The sequence below is a fragment of the Sinocyclocheilus anshuiensis genome, unplaced genomic scaffold (genome assembly GCF_001515605.1).
Source record: "Sinocyclocheilus anshuiensis isolate Anshui unplaced genomic scaffold, SAMN03320099.WGS_v1.1 scaffold1365, whole genome shotgun sequence".
NCBI classification, from domain to species: Eukaryota; Metazoa; Chordata; class Actinopteri; order Cypriniformes; family Cyprinidae; genus Sinocyclocheilus; species Sinocyclocheilus anshuiensis.
In genome coordinates, this window is record NW_015551032.1 from 1238938 (window position 1) to 1263676 (window position 24739).

General features: G+C 36.6%; 2 protein-coding genes across 2 annotated transcripts in view; both read left to right on the top strand.

The window, feature by feature from the left end:
• The first annotated feature begins 2201 nt into the window (after window positions 1-2201).
• On the top strand, window positions 2202-10350 carry LOC107661278 (fibroblast growth factor 5-like). Its single transcript, XM_016450775.1, has 3 exons — window positions 2202-2418; window positions 5579-5682; window positions 9988-10350. The coding sequence occupies exons 1-3, from the start codon at window positions 2202-2204 to the stop codon at window positions 10348-10350; spliced, it is 684 nt and encodes a 227-aa protein (XP_016306261.1).
• Window positions 10351-13905: 3555 nt separating this feature from the next.
• The window catches only part of LOC107661266 (uncharacterized protein C4orf22 homolog), a 65147-nt gene continuing 54313 nt past the window's right edge, over window positions 13906-24739 (top strand). The window contains exons 1-2 of the mRNA XM_016450764.1: window positions 13906-14017; window positions 17334-17458. Of these exons, the coding sequence (XP_016306250.1) occupies window positions 13910-14017; window positions 17334-17458 (233 nt within the window). The 5' untranslated portion in view covers window positions 13906-13909. The remainder of the gene's footprint in view (window positions 14018-17333; window positions 17459-24739) is intronic.

The following is a 24739-nucleotide window of genomic DNA, read 5'->3' on the forward strand; positions in this document are numbered from 1 at the left end:
GCCGGATCGGCTTTCACCGTGGACGAAGCGGAGTCCAGCCCGGGGTCGTCACATGTGGTTGCCGCAAGCCTCACTCTAGCCTGCAGGCCTCCGCTCACTCAAGGCCGTGGTGTGTGACGCTATTTCGTTGTGAAAGCGAAACTACTTTGTTTGGCCTTCCAAAAGTGTCCCAAACCACATCTGCTGTCAGCCCGTACAGAACACAATACACACAGAGTTCAGAAATCAGTGGTTAAGTTTTATTCACAACACTGTTCCAGAACAGTTCAACCCAAATATTCAGATGTGTGCAGCACATTTTATGGAGGATGAGGACTGTTTCCTAAAACAAGTAGCCTACAATGCATCTGTGCATAAAGGCTGTTTCTATAAAGTTGGGCAGTAACAACTTTGCAAGGACAGTCTGGCGCTTCTGACTCACAGCCTGTAAGTACGTTTTTTTATATTTAAATAATTTGGAAAATAATGTGTTTTTTTAACCTTAAACCGCATAAACACATTTCATTACACCAAATACACAAAATAATGTTCTTTTTAGCAACATCATATGACCCCTTTAATACTATGTTCTGACTGAAATAATTTTTATTTTATTTTATTTATTTGTTAGAAAATATACCTTTATATACTTTTTTATAAGATTTCACAGCTGTGTACCTACTTTTTGTCAACACTGGATATTTATAAATACATTCAAGTCAGTCTTCATCCTCAAGGTCCTCTTTTCAACATGAATTTTATAGTTGTATATTTTAATTATTGTTGCCTGCTTGTCCCAGAAAGAATCAGTGCTAAGAACCTCTAACATTAATGCAACTCCCTGTGATAGACACGTTCACGCTTGTGCGCGAGAATGAACAAAACATACCTGAGCACCTCTAAGCATTCTAGATAGACAGCTTCGGCAATCGCTTCTTTTCCAGTCATAAATGATTTGCTTGTCCACCCAACTGTACATGTTCCCCCGTGCGTAAAACGCAGAAGGAGTCTGTACTTTTTATTCATTTACGTGACGTGAAGCTCCTTTCTCTGATTAATTTATTCAGAAATACATAGAGCTTATAAAAAAAATCAAATTTGTTTAAAAAGACTTGAACACACCTCTTATGATAAACATGTTTGCAGTAGGCTATTAAAAGTCATTTAGATTTGTTATGTGGGGTTTAAAGTTAAATATGTCTAGGTGGTATCTGTGCAAAACATTATTATATTTTACCACAAAAATCGCAAAATCGTTTATTATTCATAAAAAAGCAGTGAAGAGATTTTGCAATAGGAGGACTATAACGTTTGTACATATAGTCCAATTCAAAGGCCTAACGGTGCGACCAAAACGCAGGAGGCCACTTTTGTCATGAAACAAAAAAGTACACCCACAAGACTGTATGTCAAGGTCATCAAGTCTACAAAAAAACATTAAAAAAATATTTACAGGCTATATATGACCTTATTGTTATCATTATTTTACCTTTTTATGAAAAGATACGTTTTGTTGAGGTCAAATGGACTAGCCTACCAAAACCTCTTGATATTAACTAAAAAAAAATTATGATAGATTTGTAAATCCCCATGGAAAATATGTGAAAACGTGTTTGAAAAAAAAGAAAGAAAGAAAAAAAGTACAATCACGTACAATTTGAAAGAAATGTATTCCGTACTTTATACTTTATCATGGTTACACCACTTGACATTAAATACATTTTTCTGGAGCTATACTAATATAAACGTTTTCCAAAACGACAAATACTTTTGAAAACACGACTAAATCTAACATTTTAAGAACTTGCCACGTGTGTTTTAATCTAGATTCCTAAAGTACATATTTTTTATTACATCTAATATCATTGATTGTCACTGACCCATGTATTAAAGTATACATATATAACTGCACATTCCTGTCCCTGGTCAAAGCCACGCTGTTTGGAGCTTCAGTACATCTCCAACGATATAAATCTCAGGACGGCTTGAATGTTTCGTCCGATATAAATTGAGGATGAGAGAGAGCATCCTGCACATCTCAGGCACGCATCAAGCAGTGAGATCATTTGTTATATAAATATCGCTTTGCCAGCAGATCTGCTCCAGCTCCTGCAGCCGAGGGTAATGCCCACCAGTGAAACAGCGAGTTACCTCAGAGCGCTGGAACAGCAGCAAAATGCTGGAAGTGGCCTAGCACGCGCACAGACAGCTCTCTGGAAAGAATGAACGTTCCTCTCCTGCTTTTACTCCTCTTTCAGTTGTCTCGCTCTGCAGTGCTTACGGGATCTGAACGCGCGTATTTGGAGCACCAACTTGTCGCGGAAGGGCGCGTATCGGGGCGCAGGACTGGAAGACTGTACTGTAGAGTTGGAATAGGGTTCCACCTTCAGATTCACGCCGATGGAAGAGTCAACGGGAGTCACGAACCTAATCCGTTAAGTAAGTTATCATTTACCAATCTTTACGGACATGTGGAGAGCGAAGTTCAAATTAGTGACTGATTGATCCTTTTTCATACTTGGTATGGCTGCAGACTACTTAGATTATAATTTTCTGATGGAAATAAACTTAATACTCATTACGAATGAAATTGTGCCAATTTACATTCAAAATGCCGATAAGTTATTCAAATGACCAAATAGAATCATTAAAATGCTTTAATGGCATGTATGTTTAAACAGTTTTGCATAATAGAGAAGGTCCTTCCAAGTCACATAGACAGAATCTTATTGATGAGCTGTGCAAATATGTACTGGCTTAAATAACTCATTCCAGACTGATCTGACTGAATGAATGATAAACTAGTACATCCCCTGGTTGGAGTCTCTTGTTTAGAGCGGATGTTTATTTACAGGTATGGGAACAGGTGCAGCAGCTGAGTTCAGAATGCTAGTGAGCTGAAAGCTGCAGTGAGTGGCATCATTAACATGCCATGCACTAGATTTCTGTTAATGGTTGAATTGCTCGGTACACATACCATAGTACTAGGTCTATTTAGAGGGTCTACTGTCAAACAGATGATCAAAATTAGATTAAAGTAAAAAGGGACTTTGAGTTTGGCTGTGGGTGTTAAGTCCATATGCCAGACAGAATGTTTAGATAGCAAACATCATTGACCTGAAACATCTCTCTGAAAGAATGCAGCCTAACCAATCTCATTTTCAATATCAACAAACAGTAATGACCAATACTATTAATGCCTTAAATATTAAAAAGATGGATGCTATATCCAAATGCCAGTCAGTTTTTATATTAAGCAGTCAACTCTTATGTGGATATAGAATATAGTTCACTTACGTGAAACCACCTCAAAATATATATACAAAAAATGAACAGTGGTAACAAATGGGCTCTATAAAATCAGTAAAAAGCTTATTTCTGGACCCTATGAAATCTGTATCACTACACACAAGCTAACTGAAGTGCACCCAAGTCTTATAGAACTTGCATTGGGAAGTCACATTCATTTTTCTGGGTGGATGTTTTTTTTTATGATGTTAGTGTGATTTACAGTATGTGTTGCAGTGCTTTCTCTATTCTTTACTTACTGTTCATATAAAGGCATTTAATATCCTGTCTAATATAAAAGAAGAAAAAAAAAACAGTGTTCACATGTTCACACAGTCAGTGTTTGGGAATAAATGTACTTATTACCTGATATGACTCTCATTGTATGTCGTGTACATACAACTGCAGACAGGAGTGGCTAGAATAATGTTTGTGTATGAACTGGTTACTGAACTCAGTTCTCTTCTCTAATCTGCTATAGCATTGAATAATGCTTGTAACCAAAATGTCATAGAACAATAGATAATATCAATATTTTATATTGTGTCTTTAAGAATGTAGGCCTAATGTTTTTCTAAACTATTTTCTGTGTAACATCTCCTGGTGTTTGACCTGCCAAATATAGAGTTTAAAACTCTAGTTCTTATTTATCTATTTATTTATTTACTCACTTACTTATTTTATTCATTCTCCGCCCAAAAACTTTCCAACCATACAATACCCCTATTTTCTGCCATTTTTATAACATGAGAGAGGGTGACATAAGTGATGATATATAAGCAATATCACACAAGTGTCAGTGCGATATGGCTGTATATCAGCACGGCTGTGATTTAGCCGTAGGTAATAGGTATAACAGCCGTGCTGATATACAGCCATATCGCAGGCTATGAGTGTGATATTGCATTTATACAACAGTTCGACAGCACAAGTGTGCAAATAAAAAAGAGACAACAACGGAGTGTCTTTAAAAACCCTCTTTTGTGCAGAACTACTTCCTTCCGCCACAGATTCAAATCTTTGACAGTTTAACAGCTAGTAACGAAGGAACTAGTAACGAAGGAACGTTGAGTTGCTTCATTAAAAGCTTATTGTATCACTGTATTTAAAGCTGTATTATGTGGAGTAGAGTATTATGAGAGAGAGATGGACTGAGCGAGTGTGATTACCTGCATCTGATACAGCATTTATTCTTCAGCTCAATCTCATATTCACAATAAAATATTAGTTTGAATGTGCGCTGAGGAAAGCAATATCTTTGTTGTACTATCATTTCATCTGTTACGGGTGATTTCCGATGACAGCACTGCTCACTTCCATTTGTTGGCTGTGTCTAACAGGATGTTGTTGAAAGTAAAAATAACTTTCTTGTTTACAACCCTGTTTCAGTCTCTTTCAATATACAAGTCTTTACCGCTGACTCACTCATAAAGACAGTAATAATAAAGAACAACAACAATAAACAACAACAACAGCCATCATAAAGTTGCTAGGCAATTCAGTCAAAAGTGCAAAGGCCGCGCTCTGATATACAGCATTGAAGTTATATAAAACATAACATTATGAGACTTTGCCCTCAGCCAAAACTATTTGCTCTGGAACAAATAATAGATTAATGAGACCAAGGACTGCCTGTTAGATTTACCCAAAACAAATTATTTCTCATGTTTAACAACCTGGCGGCAAAGTCCAGAAGAACTGGCCGAGGTAAGGCTGCTCTCGGCATGTTCATGAGTGCTGAACAGCCACTGACGTCCTGGAGCTCACATCTCTGAAAACGTCGAAGCAAATGTTCAATTAGACGTTATCTTTATTAACAAACCGCATATCTAGTCTAAAAAGTCTAAAGTCTATACCACTACATTCTCACCTAAAAAAAATCTTAAAACTATATTCTGTGACAAAACAGTATTATTTCTTGCTGTGAGAAATACTGCAAGTGGAGTGATAAAAACAGTGAAATGGTCGGAGAATATTACACCGCTGGAAAAGGCTCTCAGCCAATCAGATTCGAAGACCAGAAAGAACTGTTGTATAATAAATAATAATAATCAATGACATGGCAGACAACTACCACATATTACCACATAAATTCCATTGTGACTCTTGAAATTTTAAGGAAGGCACTTTGGTTATAGAATGCAGTTGTCACTCTCTTTCATTATGGACAGAACCGTATGTATTACTCCAAATAGGACTGACAACTATATTGTGCTGTTGTGTGAACATAGACATTGTTTGACCTTTGACTTTTAGGACATAAAGGTCATCAGTCGTCACTGCAATCAATGTGGTTTTTTTCCATCTGTAGGTGTGCTGGAGCTGTTTGCCGTGTCTCAGGGGGTCATAGGGATCCGAGGGGTTTTTAGCAGCCAATTTCTAGCCATGAACAAGAGGGGGAGGCTTCATGCGACTGTAAGTCTGATCCAACACAATATAAGCTCATACATCCACTACAATAAAGTGGATGCAAACCAACCCAAATGTGCTAAACAAAAACTCCCCATACACACTTCTGAAGGAAATCTCAGCTTACTGTGATATTTGTGAGCCTCTGCAAATTCTCTCTACAAAGACTTGTACAGCACACAGCATGGAGAGATACACTGCAGTTTCAGAGCAATCTGGCTTTGCAGGGTTCTGGGCTGTCTGATAGAAGGCAGAGCTTATTAGCATGTGTTAATGGGAAGAGCAGATTAAAACGAGTCTGGGGTAGTTGATAATCTTTCAAGGAAAGGAATCAATATGTGTGTCAACAAAGTTGGGCAGCTTTAAGGGCACTTAGCATGCAAACAGCAAGAACTGGGACTTATGCATACAAAGCAACAGTATATGGAACTCTTATCTGTATTCATATAGCTTTAAAATGAAAATTGTTTAATCCTCCCATAAAAGGAACTGTTTTTTTCCCCCCAATTTGTCCAAAGGATTGGTCGCAGAGACACTACAAGTTTATTGTGAGAAAACTCAATCTATCCCATCTATTCAACCAATCTATCATTATTATTATTATTCAGCTTTCAACTCCACGATACACTTGGACACCTTGTAAGATGGGTTCTGATTTCTGCTCTACACAAAATTAAACATATACACCACAATTCAAAAGCATTTGTTGAGTGTAAGAAGTGTAAATAAAACAGTAATATTGTGAAATATTATTACAATTTAAAATATCTATTGTCTCTTTTAATATATTTCAATATGTAATTTATTCCTGTGATAGCAAAGCTGAATTTTCAGCAGCCATTACTCCAATCTTCAGTGTCACATGATACTACAGAAATCATCCTAATAATATGCTTAATATTTTTGAGGAAAATGTGATTTTTTATTTTTTTTTTTAGTATCTTTGATGATTATAAAGTTCAGAAGAAAAGCATTTATAGAAAAGTTTGGTAACATTATAGATGTCTTTACTGTCACAAAAAAATGTATTGCATCCTTGCTGAATATAAAGTATTAAATTCATATATATATATATATGAATATATATATTTCTGTATTTATACGGACCATACTTCACATTAATGTTTAACAATTTTAGAATTATCTCGTAAGGGATGGATAATAAAGTAGTCTGATAAATCTGAGGATTAGCCTCCAAACTGCTGCAGACATCATCTGTAATTAAAGCAGCTGCAGCGGCTCCTTCAGACTTGAATTGGGTTTCATTTCCTCAGACCAGCTACAGTTGCACAGGCTTATTTAATAGCTGTCAGCTTGGGTTTTAAACCCCTAGCACTTCACTCCGTAGACAAGCCGGCCTAACCAAAGGAGTATCAAATGACTTAGCGTCTGATTTTTGTTGCACTATCTGTCATATTTAATATTTAGATGTTTTCATAGTGGCAATTTATTGCTGCGATAATGGCAAGGAAGACAGATATACATTATGCCGTGTGACCTACCCAGCAAGTCATTACCAACATAATCTTTGCAAAGCTTAAGAGGTCACTGCAATTATTGAGAAAACAATGGGGAGCGGGTGAGAAACCAAGAGGGAAATGGAGATGCAACGGTCTCCCATTCCATGAAACGTGGATTGCTCATGAGCCAGAGATGTGTCTCAAATGTTATTTTGCTCACATGGTCTAAAGGTAAAGGAAACAACTCTGAATAATACAGTGACACTTATGAATGGGAACAAATCTGTCGTGCCAAGATGTAATTACTCGTATCTGTGTCTGCAACAGTATAATAACTCAACGCTGGTGGTGCATGGCTGAACAGTGGAGGTACCACAGTATGGGAAATCTTGAGAGAGGGTTGTTTTTGAATAATATTCGCAAAGAAAGCTGTCAGAGAACAGACACAGGTCAAGCAGCTGTGCAAGTTCATGACTTGACAATAAAATGTCTACTGCTTGCAGACACCGAACAACAGACATATGGGATTTCTAGTATCTCCTCAAACATAGATTGATATAACCCCCAAAAATTTCATAAAAGGACGTATCTTCAACAGCTGGCTGCTGTTTAAAACGGCAGTCAAAAAAGCACTTCCAGAAGACAGAATCCATGTACCCTAATCAAACAAACGTTCAGATATTTTTGGGGCAAATTACCACATTTAGGGGAGAGAGCCCCTGTGAAGTTACGGAGGGTCAAGTTGTGACTGGCATGTTTAGAAAATATTGTAATAGCACCATTTTCTGCTTTGCTGCACTCTTCAGCAAACCAGAACAGTTTTATTATTTCAGAGTTTGGGAATTATGCAAGACCTCTTACTTGGGACTGACCCTCATTAAATTCATGATATAGTTTCCCACCACATTTATTTTTAGAGAGTGAGGCCAAATTTCTTAATAATGTTCGTTGTGTACAGTTGTTGTTATAAGTTGCTGTTTACAAACTAATAACACTGTCTCCAAAAAGTATTTGCACACTTAAGTCAGATTTTTAAAAAGTATCATTTCATTGCACTAGATGCAAAATATCAAACCAAGTGGCATCTGAAATCAAATGATGCTAGAGCTTCTCGTAACCAACTTCACTTTTCTGTGAAATGTTTTCAAAGACTTGTAGCTGGTGTTTTGGTGATTTTTAATGGTTGTATGAAATCAGTCTCCCTTACATTCACACAAGTGTCCTAGAAGAATAACCAGTGGTGTGCACTGTAAAACAAATGAGCAAAAATAGGGCACAACGTACTGTATTAATATGAATAGTCGACTCGGGACCACCTCTTTCGAGTCCAAGTCAAGACCGAGCCCTTCTGGTCTTGGTTTTTACTCAGACTTGAATGAGCAGGTCTCAGATATTCCTAAAGAGGAGTCCAAACTCACATTCGACAGAGAGCCAGAGAAGAATCAACAACAGACCAGTCAAGAAATAGTCTTATCTGAGTGTGCTTCATGCCTGCTATCCAGTGTTGATTTGATCAAATTCATCTAATTGAACTATCTGAGCTTTGGTCAAATGTTTAAAAACATTTACTAAGAGAGATCTAATGGATGTCTGGTCTTGTCAGGGTATGGCTGCATTTCTGAAACCCTACCTAAGTGGAGGGGTTTGCACAGTATAACCATAGGTTGCCTATAAACAAGCATGTGTCCTGCTTTCCTGTGCCCTGGAAGGATAAAGTTATTTCATAGCCTAATGAGTTTTCAGCCCACACAAACAAAGCTCTGCTTCTGTCAGTCACCGAAGTCTTTGATTGGAAAGTCGGTTTTGATGACTTTGAGCTGGGAGATAAAAGTAAGACTTGCAATTATTCTGTAACCCCCTCAATGCTTCTTTCTGGGGCTCGGTGTCTATAATCTGCTTGGTGCTTTTCATTAACTCTCTTTATGAGGGGCTAACTCAATCAGGCCACAAAGTGTCAGGGTTCTGTCACTTCGGTCTAGTGTAATTCATGGTTTTAAAGTGTTCTCTCTCCAGCAGCTGCTAATGTGGCACCCTACAAAGTGTGTGCACAGTAATTACTTATTGTGTGCCCAAAGTGTTAAAGCATTGTGGCTCTGTCTATTGCTGTGGTAAAATTGAAGCACAGTACAAAAGCTGATCACTTCCATATACAGGTGCATCTCAATAAATTAGAATGTCGTGGAAAAGTTCATTTATTTCAGTAATTCAACTCAAATTGATTTAATACACGAGTTTCACAATTTGAGTTGAATTACTGAAATAAATGAACTTTTCCACGACATTCTAATTTATTGAGATGCACCTGTACAGCTCTGCTCATAAGTGTGCATACCCTTTGCAGAATTTATCAAATTTTTGTCTTTTTTTTTTTTAATTGTGACTTTTTTATTTAGTATTGCTTTGATGAAGCTATAATACAAACTGCTACTCTGAATAAAGGAGGAGCATTTAATTCCATGATGAATTATACAACCATGGTCTATTTATTTTATTTGTAGGCTCACATTAGCAAACTTGCAGAGTAGCTTGCAGGGAAAAAAAAAAAAAAACTTATGGCCATTACTATTTCTAGCACAAGTGTAAAACATTATCTAATTTGAAAATAAGATGTACAAATAGTATAGGAAACCATACACTAAATAAACATCATTGCAGCTGGACTCTGGCTGAAGTACAAACAAAGATCATCAGAGGGATCTAGTATCATTCACTGACTGTGTTGAAAGCCAAGATTCAAGACATAATAACATGACCATTAACATGCACAGGCATATCAGTATAAGACTGAACAACTTGTTGATTTTCTATCTTTGTATCATTTCATTCCCCCTTTTCCTGTCCTTTTCCCCAGGAGAGCTTTACAGATGACTGTAAGTTCAGGGAGAGGTTTCAGGAGAACAGCTACAACACGTACGCCTCAGTGATCCACAAGAACCATCGCACTGGTAGAGAGTGGTTTGTGGCACTTAACAAGAGAGGAAAAGCAAAAATGGGGTCCAGTCCGAGAGTAAAGTCACAACACGTGTCTACACATTTTCTGCCGAGGATGAACCTACATGAAAAGACTGAACAAGGATTCACAATAACAGACAAAGAGCAGGAAAAACAACCACCTCCACATCCATCAACACCCCCTATACCGAAAATAGCAGTCAACACTGGAAAGAAGAATCGACCAGTAGTCAAATACTGGCCGAAGTTTCGATTTGGATAAACCAGCGCTGTCTTAAACATGGACTAATCTTGCAAAAAAGTTGGTTTTCTGAAATAACTAGTTTTCTCTTCAGGATAATCAATACTTGCTTAATTTACACGTCTTGAGCATTCCAGTCATCATGTACATTATGTCAAAGGGCTGAATGAGCCAATCACAAGACATTTTCAGGACGGAATTAAATTCTGAAGTCTGATGTGCATTTCATCTTCTGAAAATCAAATAATTATCCTCAGTGATCTTACAAAATATAACTACATTTTTATACCTCACTGTATTTATACAATATATTTATGTCTCTACAAGCTTTTTTTGCACAGTTATCCAGCTCCTAAGATTATAACGTTTCTGATGGTCATTTGCAAATATATTTTTTTTAAAAGTGAACAGCAATATAGGAAAAAGGCGGCCTATTTTGAATATTTCTGGGCTGAATTATGCACATGGATTGCTAATCTATCTAACTATGGCTGCTGACTGTCCTGGAAATTAAAATCCTGTCATGACCCCAGTGCATTCCACAGAAGAGCGATGTCTCACAAGGATAAACATGTCTTGTGGGACTGCTCTGTTTTTATGAGCTCTGCTCATAGGAATATCAAATGGCAGACAGTTGTGGTATGACCCTTCACAAAATATCTCTATAACTGTCAAGCAGGACACACTGAAACTGTGTGGAATTCATCTTCAGTGTTTACAGGTGATTGCACCCATTATTAATCCATTTCCAAACATTTCACAACAATTAATTTCTAATAAACTTTTCACTATAGTGACATTAAAATCTCCAGTTTACAATTCCTACATTTATTCTGAGGCTATTGTCTATTTTACAAACTACCACAATAGGAATGCTGTGCTTTTGTATTTGGAAATGGAATATTTTAGGATACATCAGAAATCCTTAAAAGGTTTTTGAGTACTTTAATCACAGCTATTATAGCACATTTTGTTAATTCTGCATTCTTCAATTCATGCAACTGGAATCAACAGTGTGGCCAAAAGCCATATTGCGCATGCATGGTGGTGGTAGTGGATATCCGTGTCTGAAGACTTGCCCATTACAACTGACATAACAGCTGGCTTGTGCCATTATCCTGTTGGTCTGATCCAAGGGGTAAAGTCAGGGTTTGGCAGAGGTCAGACATTCCACCGGAAAATGGTTTGCAACAGTGTCTCATCAAACAGGTTGAAATACAGGGGTCAAGACATCGAAGAAATCCACATCAAATGGTGTCTGCATAAGGCATAATGCTGAACAGTGCTATGGCTCTAAAGGTTTCTTCATACTACTTGGATATATGCCAAGACACTAACACTATGCCAACACTATGGATTTTGTATGGGAATCGAATTTTTGCCATTCCTATTCCAAAATCAACTTTACCAAGTTAAGCTGGGAAAAAAATGATAACAAAATGCATAAAACTTCGAGAACATCGAGAACTTTTTAATAAAATTTTGAAGAGCTCTGCCACCTAGTGGTTATGGATGAATAACTAGGCTACAGGTACATTTTGACACGACTTGGCAAAACATTAAGCAGACCTGTTTGCCATGTTCTCAATACTTTTAAATGAAACAGCAAATAAATCCACCAAACTGTCCAATCGATAAATAACGATAAATAAATTCCCACCAAATCCAGTAGTGTTTAATGCAGTAGCTAAAGATCCACGAAACCTAAAACAACCCCAATATTCATAGCAGTCAAAATCTACAAAACGTTTATCAGCTTATTGGTAATTGTGTCTTTAAAATAAATGTATTTATTTGATCATTAGGCATTTTATGTTGTAAAAGCAAGATAGATTTTATTGGGAAACAATACCCCCAAAATATTATTAAAGGACAAAAGAAAAAGATCTTCAGTCCAAAAATATTATAAAATAGCATAAAGGAACTCTTAAAATATTAATATTTAATGTTTGCTGTTTAAAAAATGAATCAGTCCCTCTGTCTTTATTCTGACATAACAGTGACGCAGGATGATTTTAAATTTGCATGAAAAATAATGCTTTCATTTCCGGTACTCTTCTAGAGTGTAGAATTTGTACCAAAATATGATGCAGTTTCTCTAAATAATATAATAATATAAACATTCAAAGTATATTATTATATTATATTATATTATACCATTGAAGCTTAGACTGCAAGAAATCATTCATTACATAGAGTAAGCTCACTTATTTTAGTACTGGAAGGCTGTGCCAGACTGCATGATATAACAGTGTCTAAGTCACATGAACATACATCACCTGCCACTTGTAATGCTTTCCTACACGTCATTTTAAAACAGCTTTTGGATGCATATCAGTGAACTTTCCTGCTACTCTCATCCTAGCAGAATTAGTAGCCTGGTATTGATTTGAACTTTTAATATAGTTGAAATAATTATTTTAGAGCTCTAAGGAACAGCATTACAGACAAACAAACTTACACTGAAGTGAGCAGAGGCGTCATGCCCATTCACGTGCCACCTCAGATTTCTGAGCCAAGTGGATTTTGAATGCAGCTTCCAAAATACAAAAAATAGCCGAATAATATTTTTTATATTTGATACAATCACACCGGTATGATTAAATCGTTCAGTGCGGCACAGCATCAGCTGCTAAATTCAAATCTGCGTTCGCTAGCTGGCACTGAGCCAGAGACAGACGCGTTTGTACAGCGCTGCATTATACCCAATTACGCACGATTCTGTTGGCTTATGAATGCAATAGCCAATCAGAGGCGTTCAGATGAGTCATCGCTGAAACGCGGTGTTTTGTTCACTTGCTCGCTGACTGAATTCTCTGGCGAATTCTCTCATCAGAAACAACAAAGTGCAGATGTGCGTACTAATGTAAGAAAGATATTAATTTAACAGTGTAAACAGCTTCAGTGATTTTAATGGGAGTTTTTGAGAGTCCTGAACTCTGGCTAGACTGAATGAAAATGTTCTTTGATAATGTAAATGTTCTTTGCTCTCTGTAAAACGAAAGTGTTATAATTAGTAACAATATTGTTATTAAATTCACATTAAATGCAAAGTCAGTCGTATTAAAAAATATTTTATGGCATGACACCCATATCTGGAACAAAAAGTCGGGTTTTTATTTAATAGATTACACTATTAGTCTACTTTGCCCATCACCATTTATTGATCAAATAACAATCTATAAATGTGCAAAATGCATTTACATAGGCTACACATATTTGAGAATCAAGATATTTCCTGTAGTTAACACGTTTGGAAATATTTCGAAAAAAAGGGGAAAAAATAAAATAAATAAAAATAAAACATAAGCCTATATATCAGTTATACAGTGCTATTGTGGCTGCTGTGTGACAAGCATGATCCGCCCCCCACCCTCAAAAATCAAGAGTGCATGACGCCCCTGGAAGCGAGAATTATGTTGTTGCTTGATACCGTCTAATTTTCCCGCGATTATTTGGATGGGCGGAGCTTACGAATTTATATTTGCTCATGATTGGTTTACAACCGGATAACGCGAGAACTGCTACTATCTTACTACAGCTCTTTCTGTTACCATGGGGATAACTCAAGGTAAACAAGATGGAAGACGACAGCGGCATCTTTGCGGGAGAAACCGTGGAAGAGTTTCGCACTTATGAAGACTTCTTAGATTCTCAAATAAAACCTTTGGATTTATTTTACCTTGAGGTGATGTATTAAAATTCATTCTGTAAGTTAAACCGTCTGTCATGTCACGTGGCATTGTGAATCTCACAAACACTGTGAGATCGGATGCATCAAGAAATCTATTATCTTTTCTTTCATTGCTAAATCAGCATTTTTATTAGACACTGTGAAAAGTCTGGCAGTTAAGCTTGTGCACAAGCAGTGCGCATTACGACCTGCAGACAGAGGGAGTAACAATCATTTGTAAGTAAGGCTTGTGAAAGTGTATAGGAGTTGAACGTTAGATGGCGACATGGTAACGTTACTTCTTTCCTGCATGCTTCCTAAAAACTGCAACATTTTTACCGACACTTTGTCGTTTTTGCGGGCGTAACAATCACAACACATCTCAGCATATATTTATATGTTGTTTATATACTTGCCTTTTTTGTACTGTCTACATCATGTATATAACCTTATAAGGTCTTTGCTTGAATGTTAAGTGTTTTTGTGCACTCTAAATCCTAATTAGCTAACCATACTCAAATAGTTACCTCAAATGTTTTACATTTTTGTCTTTAAAAAAAGTCATTTAGTTTACCTATATGGTCTTCCCAAAGAGTGCACATTTAAGTGAACTAAATCCAAGTAGATTCAGCTAAATAATTTTAGTTGACTGACTCATATAACCTAAATTATATTCATTATTATCTTATTAGTATAATGTTGTCATTTAACTAAGTCTGATGAGATTTAAGTCAACATTCAGTGACAACATTAGGCCTTAAAGTGTCTCTTTTAGCCCAGTTTTAGATATTTGTATATAATTAATCAAATAATGGAATTTTGTAATATGACGGAGTGACGTAAAGTCATGGAATACTGTGCATATTTTACACTTAATGTAAGAGTCTTGGAAACTGTAAGAGATATTGGCCCTGCATAGACTTACATTAACATTTTTCCATCTGATTTACTTGGGATTTGTTAAAGGGGTCATATGATGCTGCTAAAAAGACCATTATGTTGTGTATTTGGTGTAATGAAATGTGTTTATGCGGTTTAAGGTAAAAAAAAAAACATTATTTTCCACATAATGTACATTATTGTTTCTCCTCTATGCCCCAATAAAAGTTACGCCTTCTTTCTTTGCGTGAACATTTGGGCGGCGTTATGCAAATCTTCCCACATCGTGATGTAGACATGTGGGGGCGTGTTAGAACGAGCCGTTTTAGGAGGGCGTGGTTGACTCTTAACTTTTATAAAGAATATCTCTTTGGATTTGAGACTTTAGTATTTGCAACTTTACAGATCTTCTTTATGCACCAAGAGCTTGTAACACTCCAAAGAGAAAGGAAAAATTGAAATCGCATCATATGACCCCTTTAAAGTGCTTGGAAGATGAAGTTTATGAATAATTCAAACTTGAGGTGCAGGAATTGTCTGCAGCAGTCTATAAATGCCAATATGTGGTTTCCTTAGCAATGAGGACTCTAGGGATATATTCAGACACATAATAAGGTTTAGTTTCATATGTGGGGGCTCAGTCCTGGTTACAGGAATGAGCATGTCTTAAACTATGTGACTTGAGTGGTTACACATTCAGTAATTTAGACAAAGTGCTGGAGCTCTGATTCAAAATTCACACGTACTGTCCGGAGTTTTTCGGTAGCACTATAGACTATAGGGTTTTTAGGTTGTAAGTGTAATTAATAAGCAGTACAAACAAAATATGTTATGCACTACCATTCAAACCGTTTGGAGTCAACTTTTTTTTTGTAGTTTTTGAAATAAATTAATACTTTTTTTTTTATTGAGAATGCATTAAATTGATCAACAGTGACCGTTTATAATGATCAAAGACATTTATAAAGTTACAAAATATTTCTGTTTCAAATAAAAGCTGTTCTTTTAAACTTTCAGTTAATCTGAAAATCCTGAAAAAAACATTTAAACAGCACATCTGTTTTCAACATTGATTATAATAATAAGCACCAAATAAGCATATTAAGAATCATGTGACACTGAAGACTGGAGTAATGGCAGCTTAAAATTCAGGTTTGACATCACAGGAATAAATGACATTTTAAATTACATATAATTATTTTAAATTGTAACAATATACTGTGTTTCACAATATTTCTATTTGCTGTATTTTGATCAAATAAATATGTGACCCTGGACCACAAAAACCGTCATAAGTAGCACGGGTATATTTGTAGCAATAGCCAAAAATACATTGTATGGGTCTTTTATGCCAAAAATCATTAGGATATTAAGTAAAGATCATGTTCCATGAAGATATTTTGTAAATTTCCTACCGAAAATATATCAAAAATGTATTATCATTAGTAATATGCATTGCTAAGGACTTCATATGAACAACTTTAAAGGCGGTTTTCTCAATATTTAGATTTTTTTGCACCCTCAGATTCCAGATTTTCAAATAGTTGTATCTCGGCCAAATATTGTCCTATCCCAACAAACCATACATCAATGGAAAGATTATTTATTCAGCTTTCAGATGATGTATAAATCTCAATTTCAGAAAATTGACCCTTATGACTGGTTTTGTGGTCCAGGGTCACATACTGTATAGTCATTTGAGAATAAAAGACCTCTTTAAAAACACACACACATAAAAATCTTACCGACCCCAAACTTTTGAACAGGAGTGTGTCAAATGTTATTTGCATAGTAAAATATAATGAGTATAATATGTTTCTATCATCTATCTTTAATATTCCTTTAAATTGTAATTTAGGCTCAGATTCTTTGATGATGTGTTGGCAACATTAAGCAAACCCATGGTGTCAGTTTCAACAGAGAAAACTATTTTTATTTGACATTTATACTTTTTACTGCTTGACTTTTAGTGTATTTATAAATGCAGTCATATTAACAGTGAGTTTAACCCTTCACAAATGGATCTTGCATCCGAGTCAAAAAGCTTTTCAGGTTTGTCCTAGGCAGCAGCTCTCTACAAACTCAATGGCCTATAGCCACATGAAAGCAGCTCCTCCTTTTGAGGGCATAAGGAATCTCACAAAATCTTATGGAAATCATACTACCCACTTTTAACTAGGCTGCAGTGACATGTGGCAAAAATCCTTGATCCTGGCAACCATGAAACTGTCAGCACAGCTCATGTAATTCTGTCACATAAATAGCATGTATACTAAAATTGGGTTGATATAAATAGCACTTGAGCACAAAACTAGCGCAAATGTTTCATAAATACACTGGCCTGTTTGTACAGAAATGCCACAGCAGATTGTCGAACTGCATGGTTTTTTCATATCATTCAGTCAGTTTCAACCACTCCCAGCTCAGCAGATCTGTGTTATTGCTCCTTCAGGATCAGGAACTGGCCCGCCAGCTGGTGGAGCTGGGCCACAAGGGCAGCAGTTTGGAGAGGGAGGAATTTGAGACTAGGAAAGCAGCTGCTGAGGCCTCCAGGCTTGCTTCAGGGAGCCAACAGAAGTAAGGTTTTTGTGTAGTGACCATGAAAAGGGGACAAATTTTACACCAGTATGTGACCTTGAGAACATGTATTTTCCAGTAAATGCACTAGGCTTCATTCATGAAACACTAGCAGAATGACATTCTGTGCAAATCATTTGTTAAACCACTCTGACGTAAACTGTCACATTCAATTTAATGTCGCAATCTACGTACGAAAGGTTTTACGAACAGTTTATACAGTGATTCATTCTGCTCATGTTTCATGAATGAGGCCCATTGGCTTTAGAGAGTGAATTAATTATTGATGCACATTCACTGTAAATATCAGAGACATCAAATGACAGTAAGATGGTAACAAATAATCTTGGATTATAGGATCTAAAAGTCCAAGGACACAACTGCCTCTTTTTAGAGCAATGTTGGGACTTTCTGGTGACGTTAATACTCTTTATAGATGCACCTGACGGCTCATGTGTTTCTTAAACACAGATCTTTCATCTCTTCACTGTGAGAAAGGCTAAAGCTTTGTTTATGTATTTTTGTGGGAATTTTTGGGATGCTGTAAACTTGGACTCTGACTTGGACGAGGATTGCATAGTTGGTGTGGTGAGGCTTTAGGAAACATTTTTGGAGAACTATATTTGTGTTTTCTTGGGCTGCTTGTGGCAGCTCCCCTGCCTAACCACCTGCAGACGTGTCTTTGGGGCGTTCAGTGCTTGTCAAAATGGACAGAAGTTCTGGGTCTCAGTTCAAGTAAAATAATATGTCAAATGAAAGAAAAGAAAGAAATGTCTATTTCATTTGAAATCGCAGTTGAAAAGTAGTTTTTGACATAACGTACAGCATTTGACTGTTTTAAGTGTATTTAGTAATGTTTTTCACATAGTGCTGTGACTCTTAACTGTGGCTCTTGGTTACGTGGTTAAGTTTTGCAAAGTGTGATCTAAATGTGATTTTCTCATCTCCACATGAGAGCCCTATCACGTCAGTACTGTTCCTAGGTTACCATAGCTATGCACATCTGATGGTTAGTATGCCTATCAAGTCCAGGTTTAGTTGTATGCTACAAAGTTACTTCGACTTAAATTCTGAACAGTCTCCTGTAAAATTCTGTAAGAGAGTTAGTCTGGACTGTTATTTAGATACTGTATTGCTATAATTCTTAATCACTGAGCTTGTAGTAGTGACCAGGATCACAATGCAGTTTTACTGCTTCTACAGATTGTGAAGACAAGCCAAACACTTTTAATGAAAGACCAAATGGCATTTTTGCACCCTTGAAGGGCATGGTGGGGAGGGGATGTGACTTGTATGGTTAAACATAAGTGAGCATATATAATTATATAATTTCCTTTCACTGGGTGGTTAGAACATTTTGTTATCATTGCATTTATAGTTTTTGGTCAAATATATTCATTAAATAGAATGTTGCAACTTTTTGTTGTACACCCTACAGTTTGGGATCTCTTATGCTCAATAAGGCTGCATTTATTTGATCAAAAATACAGTAAAATCTGTAATATTGTGAACTATTATAACTTAAAATTACTCTTTTCTATTTCCTATATTTAAAATGTAATTTATTTCTGTGATGATAAATCTAAATTTTCAGCAGCCATTACTCCAATCTTCAGTGTCACAGGATCCTTCAGAAATCATTCTGCTGATTTGGTGCTCAAAAACGTTTCTATCAGTGTTGAAGACATTTGTGCTGCTTACTATTTTTGTGGAAGCTGGGATCATTTAAAGATCCTTAGATGAGTAAAAAAGTGCAAAAGAACAGCATTTATTTAAAATAGAATTCATTTGTAACATTATAAATGTCTTCACTGTCACTTTTGATCAATAATGCATCCTTAATAAATACAAGTATTAATTTCTTTCAAAAAACAAACAAACCTTACTGACCCCAAACCTTTGATGGGTAGTAAAGCAGACTGTAAAAATCTTTCAATTTTAAAATCTTTGACTGAAGTATAGTTACTTTCAACTCAACAAAACAAACATTAAATCTCTCCCCTTTAGTGACTCTCTCTCTCTCCTTCCTCTCTTTCTCTCTGCCTTTTCAGGCCTCCTTTTGCTCTCTGAGACCTTTAGTGCCTGCAGGTGTATAAATAGAGATGTTTTCAATTAAGACGTGCTTTGCCTGTAGCGTGCATCTGATCAATGAATGCCCCTGCACCTGTGGTAATAAAATACCAGAGGACGAGGGAGACTGTGCTATGAATGCTAATCAGATGTTGCCCTTTTGTTGCCCTGTTATAGGCTAGTACATAACATGCTTCATTTGACAGATAGGCATTGTTGTATCCTGCCAACAAATCACAATTGAACAAATGAAGGGATTTCGCCGAGAGAAACTCAATACTTGACGCAATGGGAAAAAGTTTGAATGAAAGAGATGGTTGACTGAAAGATGGCTATTGTGGTGAAAAGGTTCCACGATGACTTATGACTGCATTGAAATAATGGACAACAGTAAACGTTAGACTCTCTTTATGTGATTAAAAGTAGACCAGGGAATGTCTGAGTGCTTGACTCCTTCATCACCATCTCTCATGCTCTTTCTTTCTCTCTGCATCTGTGCCTTCTTCAAGATGAATGTGAATTAAGCAGATGAGTGGAAGCATTACTTTTGTCCACTAATAAATCAGGTCCATACAGAGGGAATGGGAGCCATCATGAGGTTGGCTCGGATCTGAGCATATGGATTGTGCAAAAAAAAACAAAAAACACTGTAGTCGTGCAATTCATTTCTCCTGTACTGGTGTTTAGCACCGGGGACATGTCGAAAACCAGCTCATGCCCTCTCAGCAAGTTTACAATTCACAGTGTCCTCATAAATGCTGCACCACTAGGCCTGGATCAAAAAGCGTAAGGTCACGCAGGTTCCGCGCATTCTGGTGCGAGTTTCAGCGAGACGAGGGAGCCTGGTGGTTTTACGCAGGCCTGATATGAGGCCCTGGCAGGAGCCCTGAAACCTGCAGCCTGGCCCAGGCCCAGCTGTAAATGTCAGCAGATGTCCTGACCTCGCGTGCTCATGACAGGCTCTGGAGACTCGAGCTTGAACCCTCCCCCCAAAACCCCCAGCACAACCACAGCCATGCTCTTTGTCCATTGTTTGGCTCCTTCGAAAAAATGTCACTCTCCACAAATTCACCCCTTTCGAAATTGATGGTCAGAGTCATCTCTCACTAGCCAAGTAAAACCCTGCTGCGAACACAGACTGTACATATGCACCACAGTGTTAATCCCTCGCTCGCATAGGCTGAAATAATACCTTCAGCCCTGTTTTTCAGAGCACGGTCAGGAGGATAGCTTGGACTATGCTGTCTTTCCCACAACGACTCAGCATATGAGGTGCTAAATGAAGCTAATTGGAAAGTTGCTGCATACATGTTAGTGAGTCTTGTCACTCAGACATATAATTACACTGCTCTGAAGCCAGCCATATGTCATTTGAACATGGAGAACACCATAACAATACCTACGCTTTATATATTGTGATTTGCATGAGTCGGCATAAGTGCAGTGATAAACATTCACTTTGAAGAAGATGGATGTTTGCCTAGGCATCATTTTATGTTGGGGTTGCACCCTTTTTCCCATGGTACTAACATTTTGTAAGAGTATTTCTTCTGTTGTAAAGATAATAATAGCTTGCAGCAGTGATATTTAATACAGATGAATTGTCAAGCAGATCTCTGTTCTATTCTATAGTCTCTATTCAAGTGTTTGAATTGATTGATTGTATCCATTAACAACTATGTAAAGAGAATTTATGCTTAGATGTAAAAAAAAAAAAAATCTATTCAGTGTGCTGTAGCTGGTTTTTAAATAATTGTGTTCTTTTTTTCTAATCATAATGTTAATAACTTGTTGACCAGTTTTGACTTGAAATAAGTAAATGCTCCACTAAAATCCTATCTGCTTCCGGTACATCATAGATTATTTATTGTGGAAGTGGAAGATTGACTGATGAAACTAATTTGTGCATGTGCACTATAAAAGGAAGTCCTGGTTTACCTGGAAGTGGTTACAAAGGACAGCAATGCACATAAAGAAATTAGTTGATACTGTTGAAACATATACATCAGTCAGCGGTTGAGCATTCTTCGTATTATCCATATTAAATGCATCTTTTACACAAAAATGAAAAACCTGTCATCATGTACCCACCCTCCTGTCATTCCAAACCTCTATGACCTTCTTTAATATGGAACAGAAGATATTTTGAAAAAGGTCTCAGTGTTTTTTTTTTCCATGAAAGTCAATGGGGTCCAATTTTGTTTGCACCACTGTGTTCTTCAAAATACCTTCTTTTGCATTCTGGAGAAGAAATGCACAGTTTAACGACAACACGAGGGTGAAAAAAATATGGGGAAAGTTACTTTTAAAAGTAATGCATTACAATATTGCGTTACTCCATAAAAAAGTAGCTAATTACGTTACTTAGTTACTTTTTATGGAAAGTAATGTGTTACGTTACTTTTGCGTTACTTTTTTAAATCTGGGCAGGGCTTGCTTGTTTGTTTTTAAAATAAAAAAGTTCTATTTTTGGCAAATATATAAGCCTTTTCACACCAAAAGTGAAATGAATAAGCCTCAGGCTGAAGGGAAAGTAAACGCGTTACTTGTAATGCGTTACCCCCAACACTGATGATGACAGAATTTTTTAATTCTTGGGTGAATAGGGTTGTTTGTTTGTGTTTGAACAGGGTTCAACACTGACTTAAAACAGATGTTTATTAGGGTCTTCTCCTAAATGACTAATTCAGACCACAGCAAACCTGAAAGTGATGTGCCAGCAATTTAGTCTACAAAATGCTTGCTGAGGGTGAATTGGACCGGTCTGTGTGCCAGTAATCTATCGTATCTGATCATCCATCTACCTCAACAGGACAGTCCAGAAGTTCAACAAATAACTGTTAATGACACAATATATCTACAGTCATAATTATAAGGAGAAATAAAAGGTTTCTTGACATGAATAGGTTTTTGTTCCCACCATCCATTTCAAAATATAAGCTTAGGTTAGTTGATTTTAACTTCTATGAACTGAATTATGGGTTATATTCAAATTAACTGAACAAATAATCTCACTCACCAGAATTAAAAGCCAGCTTCCTTGCTCAGCATATTCTCATTGAAAAGAAATAGGATTTGTCAGGAATAACAAGATCTTGTTTCAGTTTCCTTTAAAGAGCTTTGCAATGGATTTATTCAATCTGGAAATAATGTTCTATCTCACTGACTTGTCACTTTATTTTTTCACATCCTTATTACTTGTCTTGAAGCAGTCAACCTTTTGGAAATGCTACGGATGTTGTTTTGAGTGAAACTAGGTTTTTCAAAAATTAGTTGGGCACATGTGGAGTCATTTTAACAGTGTGGATCTTGTTACGAAGCTGGTGTTACATTTTGCTCTGAATGATTGAGACCAGGAAAGACTATTGCACAGAATCAACAGTGCTGATGTGGATTAGGACTAAGAAACAGCATTTAAAAAGTAAAAATAACAAAATGAATATACTGACACACCAGAGTTTTCTGTTAGTCTAACACAGTTACAATCAATCTTTACCCAAAGGACTTCCCTTCATTTCAAGGGTCTCTGTGGTTATTGGTTATTTTTAAGTTTCACGACATAGCCTACCACAGAGGTGCCCAAACTTTATACTATGAAGGGTCAAAAATTAAACTTGATTGAGGGCAGCAGGCTGAAAGTAAATTTTGCATTACATCAAACCACATCGTATTAAAATTTATTTTGTAATCAGTTTCACCTATTTTGTAAATATAAAACAAAAAGACAACTTGAAAATATATTTTTTTTTAAACCTACTTTTGTCTGCCCTCTTGCGTTATGCCACGGTGGGCAAAATCAAAGGTCATCATGGACCAATGTTGGACCGCAGGCCCTAGTTTGGGTATCTCTAGCCTACCAATTTTATGAGAGAACGAAATGAACCATGGATAATCATCCTAGTTACCTTTTAAATTTTTTAATTCCTTATTAATTTATTACTAAAATCTGACATGCACATAAAATTAAATCTTTTATGGCTTTCGTTGTCCTTCACTGGGCCAAATGCTTTTCATGGTTTTCCTTGTTGAATTTGAGGGATTTGTTATATAATGTCAAAATCTAAAAGTCAGTCTCTCATCATCTTTGTATGATATTTAATATATATGAGCAGCAGTATGTTCTGTGTGGACAGGTGTAAAAATAGAAACCATGTGTCCAGAAACCACATAACCATAAAATATAGTGTTGCTTGTTGCAGTGGATTTAACATGAGTGAGATACATTTCCTCATTTGTTGCTTTATAACATAGCATCTTGTTATAGGGCACAGTGTTGCTCTGAGTTAATTTTCTGAATTACAGCAGATGTGATTGCCAAATGACCAAGCCCCTGTTTGGTCATGCAATCACTAATGTTTATACTCTTGTGATTATTCTCACCACCACATGTTACGACTGTGTGGTCAAACCCTAAATAGACACATGAATTTGATGATTTATTCTTCTTTGTGTCTGATTAATATTGATATCAGTAGTGAGTGAATTATACGATTTGTCTCAGTTACATTCACACCAGATATTTCCGGATAATCAACAACAGTGCAATAAATCTTTGTGTACCGGGCTCAGTTTTGTCCTTAATGAAGCCATTCTTTTGTTATGTTCTGCTTTTAGCCATTTCCTCTCTGTGTGCTGTTTGTCATGCAAGTAGAATTTTTAGTCGAGAGGTCCCATTTGCTCAGGCTCTGGTCTTCTTTGAAAAACGCAGCTTTTATGAGCTGTTACGGTGGTTAGTGACTTTGCAGAGGTGCGTATGAGTTCACCTTTTCCCCCTACATCCTTTACCTAAGGCTCCAAGCCCTGTGATGTTTCATGATGTGGCTTCCAGTATCCCAGTGCAGAGGTGGAAGTGTTTTTCACATTATGTAGCCTTTCACCATAAAGATACTAGACAATCATCTGCTTTGTAGTTGGCCTCCTCACAATGCCGGATGTATATGATGGATTCTGCAGTGACCTGGAGGTATTATGATAAACACACGTTAATAGCTTTGTCAGTGCAGAGACATTGAACAGAACCACCTTTTAATGTGTAGGATTTACCAAATGATTCCCAAATTAGTGGTGGAATGAGATGGGAGTGGATGAGAAATTACTCTTCTGCATTATACTGAAAACAAAATGAAGGTGCATTAGAAAGTATTTGTAAAAATAACATAATTATTTTTTATATATATTTGATAATTGCCTATGTTTGGCAAATGCATATAT